This window comes from Canis lupus, chromosome 8 (genome assembly GCF_011100685.1).
Source record: "Canis lupus familiaris isolate Mischka breed German Shepherd chromosome 8, alternate assembly UU_Cfam_GSD_1.0, whole genome shotgun sequence".
NCBI lineage: Eukaryota > Metazoa > Chordata > Mammalia > Carnivora > Canidae > Canis > Canis lupus.
Window position 1 is genome coordinate 63,404,352 of NC_049229.1, and position 18,877 is coordinate 63,423,228.

At 54.0% G+C, this 18,877-nt stretch overlaps 1 protein-coding gene across 9 annotated transcripts; it reads left to right on the forward strand.

Moving 5' to 3' along the window:
* The first annotated feature begins 67 nt into the window (after positions 1-67).
* CCDC197 (coiled-coil domain containing 197) lies at positions 68-18,223 on the forward strand. 9 transcript variants are annotated; one of them, XR_005363716.1, is made up of 9 exons: positions 68-407; positions 796-1,045; positions 2,240-2,322; positions 3,951-4,129; positions 6,081-6,191; positions 7,020-7,139; positions 7,402-7,518; positions 15,024-15,181; positions 16,500-18,223. XR_005363716.1 is itself a non-coding variant. In XM_038545610.1 (9 exons), exons 2-9 carry the CDS (start codon positions 951-953, stop codon positions 13,443-13,445), a joined length of 888 nt encoding a protein of 295 aa, XP_038401538.1. In that variant the 5' UTR covers positions 68-407; positions 796-950; the 3' UTR covers positions 13,446-13,970. The 9 variants fall into 9 exon arrangements, 8 of the variants coding, with proteins under 8 accessions (XP_038401538.1, XP_038401543.1, XP_038401541.1 ...); XM_038545610.1 differs by lacking the exons at positions 15,024-15,181; positions 16,500-18,223 and adding exons at positions 8,190-8,274; positions 13,348-13,970; XM_038545615.1 differs by lacking the exon at positions 16,500-18,223 and having other exon boundaries at positions 15,024-15,481.
* The last annotated feature ends 654 nt before the right edge of the window (positions 18,224-18,877 follow it).

Below are 18,877 nucleotides of genomic sequence, written 5' to 3' on the forward strand. Positions count from 1 at the left end.
TGGACACGTCACAAGGACGGAGGCCAGGATTATGAGGTCACAGCCCAGGGGTAGCTTTGTGCTCCTGGAGCCACTAGTGAGTGCAAGTGGGGCCCCTGCTCCTTCCCCGTGCTCGTGTCCCCAGGTCTGATGCTCGGACCCAGAGCTGACCGTGCAGCCCCTCCCTCCTCTCTCTGCTCTGTCCCTGTGCTGGTCTAGCAGGTGGCCAGTGCATGGCAGGCCTAGGGAGACTTTCCTTCTCCTTTGGGCCATAACTGGGAACCAGACGTAGGCAAGCGGTCCCGGAGCTCTTTGCCAGGCTGTGCGGAATCCAGCCGTTAGGTAGGCAACCTTCCAGCCGGACCACGAGCTCATTCAAAGCGTCTGTCTCGGCCCCCACGCAGCTTTGCCGAGCTCTGCACACGCGAGTATGTGATGCTGCTGAATGCACGAATGGGTGGAGGCCGGGGCTAGGACAGGGACGAAGCTCTCCTCCCCACGAGCGCTGCTTTCGGAGCCAGCCCCCAGCCCTGGCCCTGGGACGGTCTCCGGAACACTATTGGAAATCACCTGTTGGAAGTCCTGGGCTTCTTGGCGCCCCTAGGACTTGTGGTGATGGGGTCGTCCCAGTTACAGGGTGGCCAGCGCAATAACGCCACTACAACAAAGGCAAATCCGGCCTCTCCAGGGCTGGGGCCGTAGCTCAAAGACCCCAGACATTGGCCTCAGTGAGCCTCAAGTCCATATCCAGTCCTGCTGTATGTCCCTGAGCTGGTCACCAGCCCCCTCTGAGCCTCTGTTTCCTTTTCCATGAAGTGGGGATGTGACCTGGCTTCCGGGGGACAACTGCGGAGATCAGGAGAGAAACTGTCACCCTGCCGGTTGCCACTGCTGTCCCTCCTCTTCCCACCTGGCCCACGTGGGCCTTGTCCTGCAGCGGGACGACGGTGGTGAGGGGCGACGCCGTGGCCATGGACACCAACAAGGGGGCTGGCCCCAGCGCTACCGGCGACAAAGACAGGGACCTGCAGATGCTGTTACAGGAACTCTGGCGGCTCCAGGCAAAGTACGAGACGAGCCAGGCCCCGCTGTGCCCCTGCGCCAGGCCCAGTACCACCCACAGTGGGCTAAGGGGCTGGAACGGAGCAAACGCACCTGGGGGCCAGGCAGGGAGGGGACGACGAGGGGGCGATCCCTGGACATAAACAGGAGGGACAGCGGTGGGGAGGGCAGTGGGCGGCTGGGCTCCTGCCCCTCGAGCTCGGACCCTGTGGGCTTAGTCTCCTGTCACGGAGGCAGGCCTGCCGGTGGCCCTCCCCTGCACCTGTCAGCTCAGCCCCTCTAAAGTCAACCCGCGAGGCTGTCCCCCCTCCACCCCTGGGTCCTCACCCCTCAGGCAGCCTGTCAACTTCAGGCTCCCCGTGAAAGCCTGAATCAGATACAAAAGGCTGTGTCTCTGAGCAATTTTATGGAGAAAAGGTCCAACTCTGCCATCAGATTCTAGTAGGGCTTCCGACCCCACTGAGGCTTAGCACCGTGGTGTGCAGGGTCCACATGGTATTTGTGGAGCAAGATGGGTTTTCCCGGCATTCTCCAGGACCGAATGGGTACAGTCCAGTGGGGCCCGAGAGGCAGAGAGGCCTGCCTTGGGGTGCTGAGCAGTCACCCCCCACTTCCCTGGAGGCTCAGCCAGCCGGCCAGGGCGGGTCCTGCTCTGCCTTGGTCCTTGACCGCTGCCCTTGACTGAACTCAGAACAGGTGGCCCAGCGGGGACTCAGCTTGCTCGGGGGCTGGCCTGGGCCTGCACGGCTGGGCAGCAGCACACAGTCGTCCCCCCTCCGGGGGTGCTGGTCCCCCCCACCTCGGATCGAGGGCTCACTATGTCCTGGGCACCCTGTGCATGGTCTGGGCCAGCCTGAGAGGGAGGGGCTCTCCTTACTGTCCTTACAGACCCAAGCACAGGGGTGAGGCCTCTGGCCAGGTCCCACCCGAAGGGCTGGACTCCACCCTCCCCGTGCCCCTTCCTCATGGCCTGACGATGGCAGCTCTTCCTTCGAACTGTGGCTCAGTTTACTCGGCAGGAAATGGGGTGGAGAGGCTTAGGTCAGCGGTCCACGGCCGGGGGTGAGGGTTAGAGGCCCGGCCAGGGCAGGTCTGCGCAGGCGATCCACGGAGAGTGGCCTTGCAAGAGGTCACGGCCTGGGAGCCCCCAAACCACGTTCCTGGGTCTGCCTCTTGCTGTCACGAGATGTCTCTGCAGGCAGAGGAGGCTGGAGAGAGAGGTGGAGAAGCACAAGCTTTTTGAAGACTACCTGATGAAGGTCCTTGAGAAAATCCCCAAGGGTACGTATGGCCCTTCCTCTCCGCTGCCGCTCCAGCCTTGGAACCAGAGTGAGCCCAGACTCCGTCTGCAGAATGAAGACCCACGGAGGCCGATGCCGCGGGGGTTTGAGGGGCACAGGTGCTGAGCGAGCCACCAGCGCTGCCGGGGGGGGGCCTGTGGCGAGTTCCCCAGGTCCCGGTTTCCTGCTCTGTGACTAGGGGAGCAGCACCTGTTGTGCGGGTCGGACGAACTCATCCTTCATAAGTCCGTGCTGTGGATCACGACCCACTGAGTGCAAGCCATGATTGCTATGATTTTGCGTGTCCTTGGTTTTGTTTTTTGTTTTGCCGTTATCGACAAAAATTGCACGGACACCAGAAATGGGCTTTGTGTTTTGTTTTATCTTGATTAGTCCCGGAGCCTGCTGTTGTCAGTGCCAGAAACTTGTTAGGAAAGGGCAGGGGAACAAATATTATTATTTTTTTAAAGATTTTATTTATTTATTCATGAGAGACACAGAGAGAGAGAGAGGCCGAGGCGCAGGCAGAGAAGACGCAGGGAGCCCGACGTGGGACTCGATTCCGGGTCCCCAGGATCACGCCCTGGACTGAAGGCGGCGCTAAACCGCTGAGCCACCCGGGCTGCCCACAAATATTATTTTTATTATCATTATCTCAACATCATCAACAATAACTATTCCTGCTTATTAACTATTTACTTTGTGGCTAAGCTCTTCAGTAAATATTTTTTTACCCCTTTGTATGAGCTTCTGAGCCTTGTGTTACCCAGGCTCAGAGGGGCTAAGGAACTTGCCCCAAATGCCCAGCCAGGAAGTGGTGGCGCTGGGTCTGACTCTGGTCTGACTTCAGAGCCGCTGTGACAAGTGCTATGGAGATGAGAGCCCCCAAAACTCTGTCCTGAAGCTCAGGAAGGCTTCATGGAAGAGGCGGCCTCTCCTGGGGCGCAAGTGAGTTCAGCGAAGGGGAATGGCATTGCGGGCGCAGGGAACAGCACACATGTAGGCCGGAGCCACAGCCCTGCGTGGTGAACTGAGGGATGGCGAGTTCCAGTGGGGCACCAGGGCCTGGCAGGGGTGCTGGGAGATTTGATTAACATCAGGAAGCTTTGAGCACCAAGCCAAGGAGGGGTGAAGGCTCCGGGTCAGCATGGGGCTTGAAGCAGACTCGGCACTCAGGGCTGCTTCTAAGGCAACCTCATAGTACGGGGCAGGGGGCTTCCTAATTTGGCAATTCAACCCTGCTCAACCCATCCAGGATGGGTTTCCTCCAAAGCTGGGGACCCTGCCGCTCACGACAGCAATAATTCCTGTTGCGGGCTCCCGCGGTTAGCACTTTCTCCTTGGGGACCGTGTCACTGGGCATCCTGGCTCTAGAATCTGGGTTCTCCGCTGCCAGGTGGCCTTTCTCTTGAAGAGGCAGGAGGTGGTGATGGTGCTGAACAGCCGCGGACGGGTCCTGCTGTCCTGGGGTAAGGCCTGCATGGGTTGCCTGGCACCTCTCAACTGTGGGCTCCAGCTGGAATTTCAGGACGTAGGTCTCATCCACGTCGTGGGCATCACCCCTGCAGGGGGCAGGTGAGGGCTGGGCTGTCTGTCACCACCCATCCCGCCATGGCCCTGTCTCCACAGGTCACTACGAAGGGGAGGAGCCAGATGAGGCGCTGGTGGGGACCATGGTGGAGCATTACGAGAAGCTCTTCATAGTCAGCCAGGACGTCCAGAAGCATCTGGAGGCCCTCTCCGAGATGAAACAGGTCATCTGCCAGAGGCTGGAGTCTCTAGAGGAGAGCCACAGGGCTCTTATCCCGGTAACAGCTCTCCGAAGCCTGGTCCCTTGCCCTGAGGCCATAGAACTGGAGACAGAGGGTGGCCCGTCCCTCTGCACCCCAGGGAGGCCTTGGAGCAGCGGTGGGCTGCTGAGAGGGTCTGGGTGGGGCTGAGAGGTGACACTCCAGAGCCTTGTCCTGTTGCCCTTTCTCCCCCTTCCTTTCCCTGTCTGCTGGCTGGCTCGGGGTTTCTCCAGAAGCTTAGCTTGTTTCAAAGGTGTTCTTGGTGGTAGAAAAGCCCCGAGTCCTAGATTCAAACAGACCAGTTCGCGTTCCATTTCGGTCTCCAGCTGCATGATCCTGCGCAAGTGTGGACCCTCTCTGAGCCTCGGTTTCCCTATCTGTCACATGGCAATGCAACCTAGTTAGTAGGTGGCCATGAGCACTGAACACCAGCTGTACCAAGTAGGTGCCCTGAAGTCCCCCCTCTCTCCTTTTTGGTTAATCTTAAAATAAATAGAACTTTCGCCAGGAGGCCTGGGCATTCCAGCCAGGAGAAACTGCCCAGGCAGAGGCCTGGCAGGATGACCCTGCGTGTTGCGACTGGGGCCTGGGACCACCACGGAGGGGAAGGGGACCTGGAGAGGCAGGCTGAGGGTGGCTGGATTCTTGCCAAGGGCCATTTCGTGATGTTTGCGGCGAGTCTCTGCCCCCTGGTGGCCGCACTGAACACCTACAGCACTTTGCACCTGTCTTCCTTGGGAGACCCGGACCCTTTAGGGTTGGGCAGGGCAGGGTGAGATGCACTTTACCTGCTTTTTTGCCTCATTTAAATCTCACCCCAGGGAAGCCTGGGTGGCTCAGCGGTTGAGCGTCTGCCTTTGGCTCAGGGCCTGATCCTGGGGACCCGGAATCGAGTCCCGCGTCGGGCTCCCTGCATGGAGCCTGCTTCTCCCTCTGCCTGTGTCTCTGCCTCTCTCTGTGTCTCTCATGAATAAATAAAATCTTTAAGATAAATAAATAAATAAATAAATAAATAAATAAATAAATAAATAAATAAATAAATAAATAAATCTATCTCACCCCAGCACCTGAAGATAAGTGCTTCAATTCTTAGGGCTGAGACAAGGGGAGACGAGGGGAGCATTCGTTGGATCCCATCTTTATTTAAAATGTTAATATTTTGTCCCTCATGGAATTTTTGTATTAACTATGAGTCTTTAAAAACTATGATTTTTCTATTCATTGGAGAGAGAGAGCGAGAGAGAGCACAAGCAGGGGCAGAGGCAGAGGGAGGAGCAGACTCCCTGCTGAGGAGGGGGCCCAACATGGGGCTTGGTCCCAGGACCGCAGGATCATGACCTGAGCCGAAGGCAGATACTTTACCAACCCAGCCACCCAGGCGACCCTAACTTTGATTTTTTTAAATAAATGTTGGATTAAAATATGATTTATCTTAATTTATCTTCGTTTTAAACATAAGCTGGGTTTTCGATACCACCTTAAATTTCGCATCTTAGACGCAGTTGCACTCTTCTTCCCACTTTCCAGGGGAGGAGACTGAGACGAGGAGAAGTGAGGACACCTGTGTATGTCCCATGTCCAAACCCACCCACAGGGCCTCACTGGGGTTGCAGCCAGCACAGCCCAGTGCAGAGCAGGCTGAGCCATGGGAGGCCACCCACAGCCTTGCTCGCTGGTACCCTCCGGGCAGCCCCCCAAGGCCACAAGGGGGGAGACCCTTGGGTCTGGTTATGGGAGGAAAGGGGGCTCTGGGGGAGCGAGTCAACATGCAAACCCCAGTCAGCCTGGATGCCTTGTCGGGTATTTCCTGATGCCTTGAACAGCTGGAAGATCCAGAACTTCCCCTCTGCCCACCCTCACCATGGCTCAGACCTCCCCAGGGCAGTGAGCACCTGGGTGGGGGCGGCGGGACCAGGCCCAGGGCAGATGTCCCAGCTGTGCCCGGGTGACCCAACCTCTCCCATCGCAGAGCCTCAAGATCCAACTGTGTCAGCTGCAGAAGCGGTGTCACCACCAGCAGAAGCAGTGGCTGCAACTGGAACACCGTGTCACCTCCCAGAAAGACATGGGCAGCTACAGTGTGAGTCCAGTCTGCGGGATGGCGGTGGGGCAGGGCTGGGGGCTGCTGTCTCCTCAAGAAGCATCACCCCCACCACACGCAGATCACACACCCCGCTTGCCTCGCCCTGGTGACTGCTTTGAAGGGGCTTCTCTAAGATGGGGCAGAGATTACAGTTAGGAAATCTGAAGGCACAGAGAGTTTAGAGCCAAGCTCTGCCAAGAACCAGAGCTGGGATCCCCCGGCCCAGTCCCAGAGCCTGGCGTATGCTGGGTGCTCACCCAGTCCTCCTGTGGTTAATGATAGGACAGTGGCATTTAAGTGAGTGGTTATTATGCACCATCGCCAGTAATGGTTAAGTCTCTGTGCTCATCACCCGGCAGAGCTTAGCCCAGGGCCTACCCTGGGATAGGCACCCCTCAACGTGGGTGGGTTCTTACCTGTTATCTATTTCACAGATGAGAAAAGTAATGTTCACAAAGGGGAAGTCATGGCCAAAGTTCATGACCAGGGGCCAGGATTTCTGGGCTTAAACTCTCCAGCTGCTCCTTCCTGGCCTTCGGAATGGGAACAAGTTACCCTCTGGCCCCTGGGTCCTCACTTAAACCAGAGCCTGTGCCCTCCCAGCCCCAGGGGCTGCTGGGAAGACACCAGGGCCAAGGCCAGGGGTGCACTCCACCGGGACAGAATGTGGGCAGCAAATGCAAGGCCCTCTCAGTCCCCGTGTGATCCTAATTTGGAAGACAAGGGGGTTGGGGTCTACATGTTGCCGACCTCCAGCCAAGGGGCTTAGAGACGGAGTGGATTGGCCACTGTTTATAGAGCCCCTTCTGGATCTTTCTCTTCAAGATGGGAAGCAAGGCCGCCACCACTGAACACAGCCCTGAAGACCTGAAGTCTAGGCCTCCAGTGCTGCCCAGAGTGAGGGGCTCCGGGTTCCTCCATGACCCTTCCCAGCCCCTGCCCCAGGTGTGGACCACAGGTGTCTCCAGCCAGGAGGACCCCCTGGGAAGGTCATTCAATGTCCCTCATGGCTGGGAAGAATGCTCAGGCCCTGACCTGGGAGGGACTCATCCAAGGCCCTTGGGGCGGGGTGGGGGGAGAGCACAGACTGGGATGAGAAGGTGGCTTCTCCTGCCTGAGCAAGCTGGGGGTGAGGGGGATGCTGGGAGAGGACCAGAACCTCCTCTTCCTCCTCCTCCTCTTCCTGCTCCTCTTCTTCCTCTTGCAGAACCAGCTGCTCAACTACGTGCAAATGGCCATCGACAGCATGGTCCGGCAGTGTTCCCCTTCTGCCCGCAGCACGCCCAGGACCATGGGCCTCTTCTCTAAGCTCGACCTGATTCAGGTGAGGACTCCCTGCCGCCCCAGGCTGGCCTCCAACCTCGGCCTATCCTGGGGCTCAGCTCATGGTGCATTCGCATTCAGCCCCCAGGAGCCAGTCCCTCCATGGCTACACGGGCTCCTGGGGCAGTAGCTCTTGAGGTCTCTATTAGTCACTCAACAAACTTGTAGTGAGCTCTCATCTGGTGGAGGATCAAAGGGAGGTGCAAAGGAACTGCTGCCCAGCCTGGCCTTTCTCTGTGGCCACACCCTGCACATCACACACATGGACATTCGTGCACTCTCTGTACACCTAACAATACATGTGAAGCACCTGCAGACAAACATACTGAGATACCACGGGGATGGCCCCACATTTACACTCCCATGTGTGCTCTGGGAGGACCGCAGTTCTGTGACTGAGGGAGCCTCTCTCTTGCAGGGTCCTCAGTTGAAGGCTCAGACTCTCGGTTGAGTTCCCTGGGCTTCCCCGTCTCACTGCCCCCCAGGACCAGGCCCCCACCTGCCCTGTATCGATGCTTTGGTACAGGGGACATGTTGTCACACTGGCTTCCACTGACCACAGAGCATGTCTTTCTTTTCTCTTTAATAATGTCTTTACTGGGATACAATCCACATGCCATACCATTTTCCCTTTTATTTTTTATTTTTATTTTTTTCATTTTCCCTTTAAAGCATAAACCTCCACGTTTGCGTTTTTGGTTCAGTCAGAACCCGGCAACCATCACTACTACCCAGAACATTTCTTCACCCCAAAAAGGTACATTCTGCATCTGGTTTCTCTCACTTGGCATAATGTTTTCAAGGTCGATCCATGTCATAGTATGAATCAATACTTCATTCCCTTTGGGGGCTGGATAATATTCCACTGTATGGAAACACCACATTTCCTTTATCCATGAGTTGATGGACGTTTGGGTTGTTTGGGGGTGTTTGGCTATTGTGAGTAATGCTGCTGTGATGTTTGTGCCCAGGTTTTAGTGTGGACATAGGAGTTCAGTGGTCTTGGCTAGATACCCAGGAGTAGAATTGCTGAATCGTATGGTAACTGTATATTAAACATGTTGAGGAACTGCCAAACTGTTTTCCAGAGTGGCTGCACGATTTCACAATCCCATGATGAAGTGAGGGTTCCAGTTTCTCTACATCCTGTCCACGCGGGGTATCATCCGTCTTTTGTAATTCAGCCATCCTAGGAGGTGTGAGGTTATATCTCACTGTGATTTCGCTTTGCATTTCCCTGGTGACTAATGTTGTTGAGCATCTTTTTTTTTTTTTTTTTTTTTTTTTTTTTTTTTTTTAGTTGAGCATCTTTTATGTGCTGATTGGTTATTTGTATCTCTTCTTTGAAGAAATGTCTGTTCAAATCCTTTGCTCATTTTTAAATTGGATTGTTTTTTTTTAATTGTTGAGTGCTAAGATATATTCTAGATATAAATATTATCAGATATATGTGTTTTCAAATATTTCCTCCCTTTCTGTGGGTTGTCCTTTCATTTGGTGCCCTTTGTAGAACAAGAGGTTTTAATTTCGATGAAATCCAGTTGAGCTGTTTTATCCTTTGGCTACTTGTCTTTAGGCATTGCATCTAAGAAACCATTGCAAAAGCTATAATCCAAAGTCGTGAAGCTATACGCCTAAGTTTTCTAATAAGAAATTTATAGTTCTTGCTTCAATATTTAGGTTTACAATCCATCTTAACTTGTTTGTGGTATGGGATAGGGGTTGGATTTCATTCTTTTGCATAAAGATACTCAGTTGACCCCATACCAACTGCTGAAAAAAAACTATCCTTTATCCCTTGAATTATCTCTGCTGCCTTGTCTAAAATTAATTGACTGCCAATGTGAAGGTAGATTTCTGGACTCTTAATTCTATTGCATAGGTCTAAATGTTTATCCTATGCCAATACCACACTGTCTTGATTACTGGAGCCTTGTAGTAAATCTTGAAATTGGGAGATGTGAGTCCTCCAACTTTGTTCTTTTTTTTTTTTTTTTTTTTGAGGTGGTTCAACTCTTCTATTAAGGTATGTTTGCATCATAAGCAGAAGCTCAGTGGCTGGGTGGGTTTCAGGCATGGTGTGACCCAGGCTCACTGGCTGGCCTGGGACTCATCCTCTCCATACTCTGCTGTTGGTGGACTTCAATATTGGCTTCACATTCTAGGTCTCAATTTGCTCTCCTTACTTGACACAGGCTCAGTGTTGATGTTCAAACACAGGATGTTCGGTTCCTCTGGAACACGCGGGGCTGTGTCCCTGCCCCAGGGTTGTCATAGCAACAGCCAACAGTCAGCAAGCCTGCATCTCTGTTGAGAAGGACTTCTCACGAGCTCTCAGACAGCACCAGGGCTGCTCCGCGGCATGGTTCCAGGGGACACCATTCACATCGTTGGCATCCCCTGGGGCACAACTCATGTTATTCATATTCACATTGTGATATGAATGATGTAGTTTTCAATAGGGGCACATTTGTCTAAGTAGTCACAGTGCATTAATTTCATCTTCCTCCCAAGAAAAGGGAAGAAATTACACGGTGATGTCAAGGGGTGCCCTGGGTCTCCTGCAACAATCACGCAACTAAGACGTATTGAGTCGCTCAGCATTGTGCTAGGTAAAGAGTCAGAGATGGAAGGTCCTTATGAAAAGAATGTCTCTCAGAGAGGGAAGCTGAGGGCAGTCAGGGTGGGCTTCCTGGAGGAAGCAGTGAAAAGAGGCAAGCAACCACATTCAGGAAACCACACCAGAACTTGGACTCCGCCATCCAGCTTGGCCACCCGTGGGCTGTGCTGCTCCAGGTAAGTCGCTTAACCTCACTGAGCTTCAATTTGCCCATTGGCCAAGTGTCACTGATACCATACCCTTTGCAGGATGCTTGTGAAAGTTAACCAAGGTGTAGGTCACCTCTGATGGTGCTTTGGTCCTTGGGAAGGGGTGTCAAAGCACCAGCAGGTGAGAGAGATCTCGTTTTCCTCCCAGGAATTTATGTTGGACAAAATGGAGACAATAAGATTTATCTCACTGCTCATGGAACCCAGAGTATGCTGGTCAGGGGACAGTCTCAAGGACCCCAGAAGATACCCCAGATCCTTCGGGAAATGCCCAAGGGATCAAGACTCAGTTCCCAGAACCCCTTTTCCAGGCACCCAGACTTCAGACTGCTCCAGCCTGCACTGACCCAGCTAGTGGCCATGCAAGCCCTGCCAGCATCATGACCATCTTCTTACCTGTCCAACCTTCTTTTCTCATCACAGCACCTCCAAGTGGGCAGGAGTCAGCCTTGGGGGTGGGGGTGGGTGCTGTTCCCTGTCCTGAGGGATTAGCAGGCATGGAGGCTGGGAATGAGGAAGGGGTGTGTGTGTGTGTGGGGGGGGGTGTTCCCCGGTTGGACCCAGCAGCCAGGTGGGAGGTCTACTCCTGGGGGCTAAGGTCACATGCTCACAGTGATCAGTGGGTCTAAGAAGAGTTGTAGATAGATGCCCAGATTTTAGGGATATCCAAATCACAGACACTCTCATACAGAGCCACCCAGTGCCGTAGGATGCATGGGAGCTGGCCTTGCCCACAGCAGCCTGGGGAGCACAGTAGATGGGGGACTGAATTTTCTGCTCGGGGTATCTCATCACTGGTTCTCAGAAGCTGAATACCTGAGTCAGATCTGCTGCCTTCCTGAGAGTTCCAGAGCTGCCTAAAGTGAATGCTGCTCTCAGGTAGACGTTGGCCAGGCAAAGCCCTTCCCCAGGCTGGTTTTGCCACCTGTAGGATTGGGTGAGAGAGTGTCTAAGGGAGTCCCTCTCCCCAGTCTGCATTTTTAGGTCAGTGTCAGAAGAGCTGGGTCTGCATGGAAGGCACTGGTTTGGTTTTACTGTGTCACTGGTGTAAAATCCTCCTAGCAGCACCTGCAGCCCTGGAAAGAAGTTAGCTCTGGAAGTCTGCGTTGGTTTATCGGTTTGGGTAAAAGGGGCCAGTTACGAGCAACTGATGAGCTGCCACAGTGGTCAGCAAATTGACTTTCAAAGAAGAGTTTCAGAAAAGATGCTGCTATGCAGTCAACAAACACAGAAGGTCTCTGTTTCTCAGGGGTTGCTGGGAGAGGGGTCAGGAAGCTCTGAGGGAGGGAAGGTGGGAGCTTGAATGGGTTGTAGCTGCCAAGTCAATCAGGGAAGCTACGTACGTATAATAAGACTGAGTGTGGCCAGGTCTCTACGTGCAGCTTCACCAAAGGAGAGCCGAGGAGGGACCATTGCTTTGAGTTCTGACCTCACAGGCCTTTGGGGTAAAGTGAACGTCTCAGGTCGGGCTCCAGTCAGGTTTGAGAAGGCCAAGGTGGTGGGACGGCTCTGAAGGTCAAGCGAACACAATGGGGAGGGTCTTCCAGTTTGGCCAGAGCATGAAGAGCCTGACTGGTGGTCTGAGAAGGTGGACTGTAGACCCCTCATGGGGTCCATGGACCGGGCTCCAAGGTTGGGGCTTGGGTCTGGAGGCCACATGTAGGGGTGCCTTGGTCCACTCGGGCTGCTATCCCAGAAGCCCGTAGACCAGGGCTTCACACCACAGACATTTACTTCTCATACTTATGGAGACTGGAAGTCCCAGACCAAGGCACTGGTGGGTTGGTTGCATGGCGAGGGCCCACTCCCTGTTCTCAGATGGCCGTATTCTTGTGTCTTCACGTGGTGGCAGGGTCGAGGCGCTCTACGGGGTCTTTCTTAGCAGGGCACTAATCCCACTCATGGGGGCTCCACCTGCAGGACCTACTTACCTCCCAAAGGCTCCACCTCCTAACACACCAGAGGTTGGGATTTCATCACGTGGATTTGGGATGGGAGGACTCGAGTACTCAGTCCCTCGCAGGGAGGCTCCCACCTTCTTAACCTTTCCCGGTTCTCCCTCTGCCACGACAGTCTGCTCACCAAAGAGATCTAAGGCATCCCATCAATCCCCTGTGATGCGGGCATGTGCTAGGTCAATGGTTCTTCGATTCCAACATTCATTGGGAAGACTTGCGAAAACACAGAGCGTGGCCCTACTCCAGGTGCTTCTGATCGAACAACCTGGGGTCTTAGAGGCCTGAGGATTTGCATTTCTAATGTGATTCCCAAGAGATGCTGATGCTGTAGGTGCTGGGATCACTTTGGGAACTGCTGCTTTGGAGGAATAGCAAATCCCAAATGCCTAAGCCAGCTCTGCTCCTCCCCCTGACTGGACTTCAGTGTCCCATCTGCATGACAAGACTGGACCTGGCAGCATGGGAGCACCATCCCCACCCTGTCTAACCTCCCGGGTGGCAGGGGACATATACCTTTTTATAGGCCCAGGGCATGGTTCTCTGGCTTCCTGGCTGTTCCAGGTGTGAGGACACCTGGGGTGGGGGGGCTGTTGTCCTCCTGCCCCCTGCCATCCGCACGCTGGGCACTGGGTGTGCATTTGGAGGTCTACTTCAGGTATTTTGTCACACTCCTCAGGGAGGGAAGAGGATGATCAGAACAGGTGCCTGGGGTGGCAGTGGCCTGGCCACCAATCTACATTTGCAATGGGCAGCCAGGTCTTTCAGGAGCTCCCAGCCTCCACTGAGAGGGGCTTGGGTCATGAAATAGACGGATAGGGTGCTGGGCTTGGCGATGCTGCTGCAGGCAGGTACTAGAACGCCGGGGTTTATCCTTTCTGGTCTTTGTGGTCAAACAGAAAGCTATCTCAGCCCCAACCCTGTACCTTTAAAGTGCTTTTTCTTGGGTTTCATGTTAGCTGGAGAAAGGCCTTCAAGTGCATTTGGAGAAAAAAGCAGGGGTCAGGTACCTGATGAAATGTCATCTCATCTGATTGCCCGATCAGATCCTGAGACCCCAAGACCCCAAGACACCAGGTGGTCCAGGGCTTGGACACTTTGTGACACAGTGAGCTCATTACCTGCCAACGGATTCCAGCTTTAAGTAACTTCAAGTGTGAGAAAAATTCTTCCTCCACACCATCCTGGGAAAGTTGGTTTATTGGCAAATGGTTGGTGCTGAAAAGCTTGGACATTTGGTGGGAAAATAAAATTACGTCCTCTTTCTAGACTATACACAGTGGGACGTTCCAGTTCCTTTGAGTGGTTGCTTTCCAACTTCCACATCATTGAAACTACTACGACAGTCGCTAACCACGGAGATGCCTGGAACCTATTCTGGAAAGTGCTGGTTCTGAGGTGGGGCCCAGAAATTTGCATTCATAGCCAGGCAGTTGCTATGGCAGTTCCAGGTGGTTCCAGGCAGGAACTGGGCAGTTCCAATGAGATGGCTCTCCCAGCATAGGGTGAGAAATACCGGGTATGCAAATGCCCAAAAAGAAGAAAACCTGGTCTATGTTGCCCTGCTCTTCGGTCAGGAAGCACTTTGGAAGCATGAAAGCCACAAAATTTTTTTTCTTATCCCTCCAGAATCAAGGGGTTCTTAGGGGTACGTTCCCTCCATAGCAGAGCTCACTGATGATAAACCCGTGGCGGGGGGTGGGGGGTGCCAGGGGAGATCATGTTTTAAGCCTCTGATTATGTCATAACCTACTAATATCCTATTGGCCAAAGCAATTCACATGGCCAACCCATCATCAAGAGATGGAGAGGAAGGCAGCCTGGGTGGCTCAGTGGTTTAGCGCCGCCTTCAGTCCAGGGCATGACCCTGGAGACCTGGGATCAAGTCCCGCATTGGGCTCCCTGCACGGAGCCTGCTTCTCCCTCTGCCCGTGTCTCTGCCTCTCTCTCTCCATCTCTCTCTCTGTCTCTCATGAAGAAATAAAACCTTAAAAAAAAAAGAGAGAGAGAGAGAGAGAGAGATGCCCACCAAGAGCCTCCGGTAAGTGCGTGGAAGTGGACACCACCGCGGGACAGTGAAAACTTGGGACCCCTGATTCAATCTGCTGCACTAGGTGGCTATTAACACCTGCCTCCTCCCGAGGATCATGATCCTCTCACCGATAAGCACTGGTTTAGTGCATATCCTTCCACTCTTTTATATAATTTTTCAAATTCCAATATAATTTTTTTAAAGCTTTTATTTATTTATTCATGAAAGACACAGAGAGAAAGAGGCAGAGACACAGGCAGAGGGAGAAGCAGGCTCGCTGCGGGGAGCCTGATGTGGGACTCGATTCCAGGACACTGGGGTCACACCCTGAGCCCAAGGCAGACGCTCAACCGCTGAGCCCCCCACTTTGGTGTATCCCTACACTTTGGTGTATTCTCTGGAGTTTCTGCAGTGAGCATGGTGCACTTTTATAACTGGAAAAAGAAAGCTTTATTGAAAAGTTGGGAAGATTAATTGGAAACTAACTCTTCTTGGCATCTCACAGATCCTCCCTTTGGTGTCCCTGAGAAAAAGGCTACCTGCCAATTTATTCACCTGCAGGACCATCTTCAGGACTGAAGCCAGTGTTCTCAGCCCCCTGACTATTGCCTTTCGTCCGCGTTTGGGGACTCTGGCTCTGAATTAGTTTCCACTGGTCTCTAGCCTTAGTTTTCTGGCTCCATGTTACAGAAGGGGAGGCTGCAGCTCCGCGGTTAAGTGGCTGGCCCAAGGCGACACAGCCGCTCAGTGGAGGAGCGGGGACATTAGCCCCAGTCCACGGGCTCCAAATGGAGCTGCCACCTAGAAGATGAACGAGTTTTCATTCTCCTTCAGCAAGTAGTAAGAAGGTAAGAATCATGAGTCGGAAAGCCGGTCCGAGAGGAACATGTCCTCAAAGTCCTTCTGGGAGGGACAGGGTTTTTCTAAGACAACCGAAATGAATACTTTAACTCAGAGAGGTGCAGTAACTGGCTCCAGGTCACACAGCAAACAAGTGGCGGAACCCAAGCCTGGCTGACCTCAAAGCTAGGGCACTTTTCCTAACTCAAGTTTCTAGAACTTTCCCCCAAATTCCTCTAACGGCAGAGGAGAGTGAACCCAGACTTTCGGGAACCTGGTGCTCAGGCCTGAGGGGAACAGAGCAGCTATGCACTTTTGTTTCATCTGAAAAATTTTTAAAAGCTGATTCGCATTGTGTTTCATAATACGTTATTCATATATATATAATCATGTTTTCTACCTACAACATATCTTTGAGGACAGCAGATGCTCCAGGGAGCTGTTCTGTGTGTTTGCTGTCCTTCCAGTTCTGGCTGATGGAGCTCTGGGGGGGGAGGGGCCGGGAGAGTGGGGGAGCCAGCACTTACCCCATACCACCTCCATTATCTGTAAGCACAGGCTCCCCAGAGGCCTAAGGAGTTTCCAGGGATCACAGAGCCCTGAACTTTTCCATTTTTCACGTCCTGGGAGATGGGATTCATGGGATTTGTTCGGGCACCGAGCTCTGCTAACAGCCCGTGCTGTCTCCTGCCGGCTCTCCCACCTGTCCCCTGGGCCAGCAGACCTCGCGTCACCCTGGACCCTCCCTCCTGCCATTCTACACCCAGCCCGCCACCAGGTCCTGTCCATACGGCCTTCTCCCGACACTGCACACTTCCCTGCTCTATGGGCCCTGCCCTAGTCCCTGCACGCTCGTCTCCGGCCCGGAGGACCACAGCAACACCTGCCACGAGCCCCCTGCTCAGTGTACTGTGGTCACCTGGTCCCTGCCCTCTGGGACCTTACCCAAGGCAGGCACACAGGAGGAGTCATGCCCTGTGATCAAGGGTGGGCCGGGAGTCATGAAGTGCTGAGAAAGAGACTAATGCTGGGGGCAGGGAAGAGGACAAATGACACCTCCTCCAACCCATCCTTTAGATTTCAGCTCAAAACTCACCTCCAGACAAGGCCAGAGCCCTCAGTTACCTGCTCCCACCGTACGCTATCCTCTTTCTTTCCAGCACTTGCCAGAGTTTGCAATTAGACATTGTCTTGTGTGGCTAAAGCAATAGAGAAGACGGTGGGGTGGAAGCCTCACTGGGCCTCCAACGGGGGTCTGAGGAAGTGATGGGGGGGTCACCCACACGGTTCCCCAGAGATACAAGTATCATTAATCTCATTTCATAGAAAAGTGAACTGTGGCTAAGAGCAAGAGAAGCTGTATTAGTCATCAGAGGCTGCGTAACAAGTCACCCCCAAACTCTGCTGAAGATAATGAACATTTATTACCTCCTTATTATTCCTGGGGTCAAGCATCTGGGCGGGGTTGTGTCCTCTGGCTCCAGTCTCTCCACTAAGCTTCAGTCCAGCTGTCAGCCAGACCTGTGGCTTCGTCTGAAGGCTTGACCAGAAGAGACTCAGCTTCCAGGCTCATGCAAGTAGCCATTGGGAAAAGTTCCTCACAGGCTGTGGGACTGGGGGCCTGAGCTCTTCACTGGCTGCTGGCTGTTGGACCACCAGGTGGCCGATGACAGAGAAGGGGGAGCAAGCAGGACAGAAGCCACAGTCCTACTCTCAGAGGTGGCAACTGGCCACTGAAGTCGAGCCCACGCTTGAGGGGAGAGGGTCACAGTGGTGTGAACACAAGAGGCAGGTTGCTGGAGGCCGTTAGAGGCTGCCTCTCACAGAGGTCACAGACCTGCCACAGGTCTCCTAACTAGGACACGTCCAGGAGGTGGGCTCTCTGCCCCCTCCGAGGATGGTGAGGACAGGGCTGGGACCAGCAGCGCCCACCAAGCCCAGGGCCCCCACCCTGCCCTGGCCTCAGCTTCCTGTGAACCATACCCACTGCTTTCTCCTCCCATGGCAGCAGGGAGCCCTTCCCACCCAGCCCCCCGAGGCTGCGGGGGTACAACACTTGCTGTCTGAGCTGAAGACATGTTAGCTTTCAGAGCCCAGGCCTGGGGAAGCACACGGTGGGCAGCTGGCTGGAAACCTGGCCCATCTACTCCTCTCCGGGGGCTGCAGGCCGTGTTTAATCTGAACAGTGAGCAGAGACTTGGGGGAACCCAGCCTCACAAAAGGATTTCTCTTCTAGATTTCCTTGTCTCACATTTGGGAAGGCAGACCAGCCCGTCGTGGGACTGGCTCCCTGGAACCCTCCTGCAGGGTCCAAGAGAGGCCACATGCTTTTTGTGGTCTAACTCGAGTTAGCTCTCACCGTGGGTCCCCTCTCCCCGGGCTGCCTGGTGGAAAGTTAAATCTCGAACATTTGCGGGGTTCCCTCTCCATCCTCCGCCAACCCTTTGGCGGTTGTGTGGTCCTGCGCAACTGGTTCAGTGCAGAGTCATTGGTGGTGACGTCCCCGTGAGAATGGAGGCTGAGTGAGGGCAGCAAGTTTTGTCATTTTTGTGCACAGATGTGCATAGTCGGTGCCAGTCACGCATCTGCCTGTCAGATGTGCAGTAAATTTTTGCTGAGTGTTGAATGAATGGCCTTGGGTCCTGCACCCTCCCTTGCCCCCGACCTAACATACACAGTGCTTTGAAGGAGGGCACAGAAAGGATCTTTGCCAGGTCGGGATCCTGTGTTCCCTTGGGCGGTGCCAACAGGTGACAGGAGAGTGAAGAGCGCCCCTTGTTCTGGACACCTGTTTCCACCGCTTCCCAGATTCCAGAATGTTCTCTCCCTATTCAGTCAGACCTGCCTACCCATTCTCAACTCTCCCAACTTTCATTGTTTTTCTTAGAAATGCCTTTTCTGAAAAATAAATGGTTCCTCCTCATTCCTGCCCCTGGGAGTGGGAACCAGGGCAACCCACTACCTCCAGGGCTGGCCGGCAACTCCCAGGGGACAGGCGTGGGGGAGGGGACGGGACTAAGTCCAGCTCTGATATTTCCTGATCTCCCCCATTAGGGAAACAACACACAGGTTTGCACCTCAAGCTTTCCAGCTCAAAGTTACAGGCTCTGCACGATAACGATGGGGTGGCACCAGCCCGGAGGGCAGCGTTGGGTTGTGCAAGGAAGTAAAGCACTTGACAGGTCGCCCGGCGTCCTGGTCTCCCCTGCACAGCGCTGGGGCCGGGGCTCACGGGGCAGGGAGTGTGTGGTCAGTGTAAAGAGCAGCAGAAAGATGGGCTTCTGCCACCAGCTCCTGGCGGCACGGTGTAGTCACCTGAGGTCCCAGCTTTGTCTCACTGATCTAGCAGAAGGCAGACACCCCCCCCCCCCTTGCAGGTGCACAGGCACAAACAGCCTTGGAACTCCTCCCTGCCACATGCGAGTTCTTACCTTGTCCCCCTCAGGCTCCATCCCACAAGGATGAATGAGACTCAGGCCCCTGCAAAGCCCACATATTTTGGGTACTTCCTGGATACCAGGCACAGTGTCAAGTGCTTTTCAGGGTCAGCTCATTGAGTCTTTGCAACCGACCTTTGAGGTAGGTACCAACACCCCCACTTTACAAACAAGGAAACAGAGGCACAAGGAGGTGTGGCTTGCTCAAAAGCTATTACATGGGAATCGTGACACAAATACTCTTGATGCCACTGCCCACACCTGTAA